Source organism: Octopus bimaculoides, chromosome 8 (assembly GCF_001194135.2).
Source record: "Octopus bimaculoides isolate UCB-OBI-ISO-001 chromosome 8, ASM119413v2, whole genome shotgun sequence".
Classification (NCBI taxonomy): Eukaryota; Metazoa; Mollusca; class Cephalopoda; order Octopoda; family Octopodidae; genus Octopus; species Octopus bimaculoides.
This window is the reverse complement of record NC_068988.1, coordinates 37,615,211-37,617,977: the sequence shown is the minus strand read 5'-3', so window position 1 is coordinate 37,617,977 and position 2,767 is coordinate 37,615,211. Positions and strand designations below refer to the sequence as shown.

At 35.4% G+C, this 2,767-nt stretch overlaps 1 protein-coding gene across 1 annotated transcript in view; it reads left to right on the top strand.

Annotated features, from left to right (window-relative positions):
• The first annotated feature begins 1,509 nt into the window (after positions 1 to 1,509).
• LOC106883846 (medium-chain acyl-CoA ligase ACSF2, mitochondrial) overlaps positions 1,510 to 2,767 on the top strand; it is a 6,563-nt gene continuing 5,305 nt past the window's right edge. The window contains exon 1 of the mRNA XM_014934984.2: positions 1,510 to 1,709. Coding sequence (XP_014790470.1) covers positions 1,564 to 1,709 — 146 coding nt within the window. The 5' untranslated portion in view covers positions 1,510 to 1,563. The remainder of the gene's footprint in view (positions 1,710 to 2,767) is intronic.

The window sequence follows — 2,767 nt, the reverse complement described above, 5'->3', positions numbered from 1 at the left end:
TATATATATATATATATATGTATGTATGTATGTGTGTGTATATGTTTGTTTGTCCCTCCCAGCATCGCTTGACAACTGATGCTGGCGTTTTTGCGTCCCCATAACTTAGCGGTTTGGTGAAAGAAACCGATAGAATAAGTAGTAGGCTTACAAAGAATAAGCTCTGGGGGTTGATTTGATCGACTATAAAGGCGGTGCTCCAGCATGGCCGCAGTCAAATGACTGAAACAATTAAAAGAATAAAAGAGTAAATTGTATTCACAGACCGCGTATTCCTTCATATTGGAGCCAACTTCGTAAGTATTGGCTCATACAGTGCTATCATAAATATTAACGTTTTGGTCACTTTTTATGTGACTTAGAAAAAGACTCAGTGTTCCGTATTAGAACGCAAATTGAACAGCTAGATTTTTGAAAAATATTAATATTAAACTGAATATCCTCTGGAGTTATACGTCATGGATTTGTATGCCATTTACACATATTACGGTCCGGTTCCTTGTTTTATTAACAACCTGCTTTCAAAAATAACTTAACCGAATCGTTACAACATACTTTGATGTTAAAATTCCTTCTTTTGTAAACGGCCAGATATTCATTTAAAATTTACGAAGTCAAGGCCTCCGACTGATGCACCAAGAATTCCTATAGAACGAGAGTACCATGCAAATAAATGGCCGCGAAAAGTTAGTTGCAGAGATAGTTGAAGATGTTTTATTGAAATAAAACGTACAACAATATAATTGCAAAGAAACATTTGAAAAATGCACAAGTTTATTGAGGAAAAACCCATATTTACAAAACTATTCGTACCTAATTTGAATAATTGAAGTTTGAAAATACAATAAACAGTTGATGATATTTTATCCAATATATTAAGTACGATATACCCCGGCTCCTTCAAATATGGTATGTTTCATGCGGATGGTATTCTTTTGGTATTTTCTCCCAGCACTTAGATATGCGTATTTCACGATACACATGCAAAAATAAAATTCAGGTCAAATCCCACTGAAAATGAATTAAAATTTCACCTTGTTTTCGAAAAAATGAATATTACCTTCATACACTAGGAAGAAGGAGTGAATTTCGATGCATTCCAGTGCTTCCCATTCGCCAAAATATGTGATCTTGTACTTTGGTTAGAAAACATTATTAAACATTATTATAATATTTCAGTTGGATATTTAAGCGGTTGTTCTGATCTGACATTGTAATGTACGTGATGGTGCTACGTGAGTACTGCTTCTGATGTCAATTAATTAAAAGAAAAAGTTTCTATTTGTTTAACTCATTACATTTTTTGCTCCTATGTAATAAGAAATGTATGTTGCATCCTTATTACGATGATATAACCATAATGAGGAAAGTCAAATGTTTTCTTACTGACGCTTAAATTTATGATTTGTTTCTGATTGTTTAGAAATTAAGAAAATCATAAATTTTATGGTTGTTTAAAATGGTTCGTATTAATAGTTCCTGTTTTCTTCTTTTTTTCATTTTTGGTTTTAGAACAATACCAGTTGATAGAAATAAGAAACGTGAAGTTTGTGGTTTTTCAAAATGTCAAGTTACCTTCATATAAAAGAGAATTCGCAAATTTCGTATGAAACGATCCCTGAAAGATTGCGTAAGAGAGCTGAAAAATATCCAAACAGAGTGACAATTGTTTGCTATGATGCAGAATTCCAAAGACACCAAATAACCATGTAAGTATATGCAAGAGTGAATTAAATATTTGAACCCAAAATACGAGGTCTGATCAATAAGTATCCAGACTGTTGCAATATTAACAAAGCTAAAGGATGCAGAGTGAAACCGCTTGGTAGAAATTGACTTTGAACTCTGCTGTGTATGCGCACTACGTTTTAACGTTCTAGCTCACCACCGCTGTTTTCAGCAGTGCTTGGTAGAAAGGTGTGTAGCGTGTAGTAGTCGCATTGACCATGACAGAGAAAGCTGTCATGGCGATACCTGCTCAGAGGTCTACACGAAGTTGCAGAAAGTGTATGGAGACTTTACTTACTTAGGCAGCAATATTGTGTTCACTGAAAAATATTAAATCTCGCATTGCTAAGGCTTGGGCAGCTATAGAGGGTCTGAGAACAATGTGAAAGTCAACCCTACCAGATAAATTGAAGAGACAGTTCTTTAGAGCAGTTGTTGAATCTGTGCTTGTATATGGATCTCCGGCTTGGGCTCACACCAAGAGACTCAGGTGCATGCTGGACGGTGCCTACATCAGAATGTTACGTGCAGTGCTCAACATCTCTTGGAGGGAGCATCCATCAAAACAACGGTTAAATGGGAATGTACCAACCTTCTCAACAACCATCCAAGAGTGGAGCTTGAGGTTTGCTGGCCACTACTGGAGAAGTAAAGAACTTGTGAGTAATATGTTGCTGTAGACACTAAATCATGGTATCACAGCGGCTGGGAGACTACAGAAGACGTATATACAACAGCTTGCAGAAGATGTTAGATGCCAAGTTGTAGACCTGAAAACGCTAATGGAAGATTGGAAGGGATAGAGAGAGGTAGTCAGGCTGGCCTGGGCAATCAGCCTGACTGGATGATGCCGCGATAAAGAAAAGAATAGCTACTGCATAATCTTACGATCTAATTTATTTACGTATATGTACATATATGCTTATATTCATAAATAAATATATAGTTGGCTATGAGTTTACAATTAAGAAAAGTTTGAATATTGATCAATCTATTCATGAAATTAAATTGAATAGTCTTAATATAATCTATATTTTAC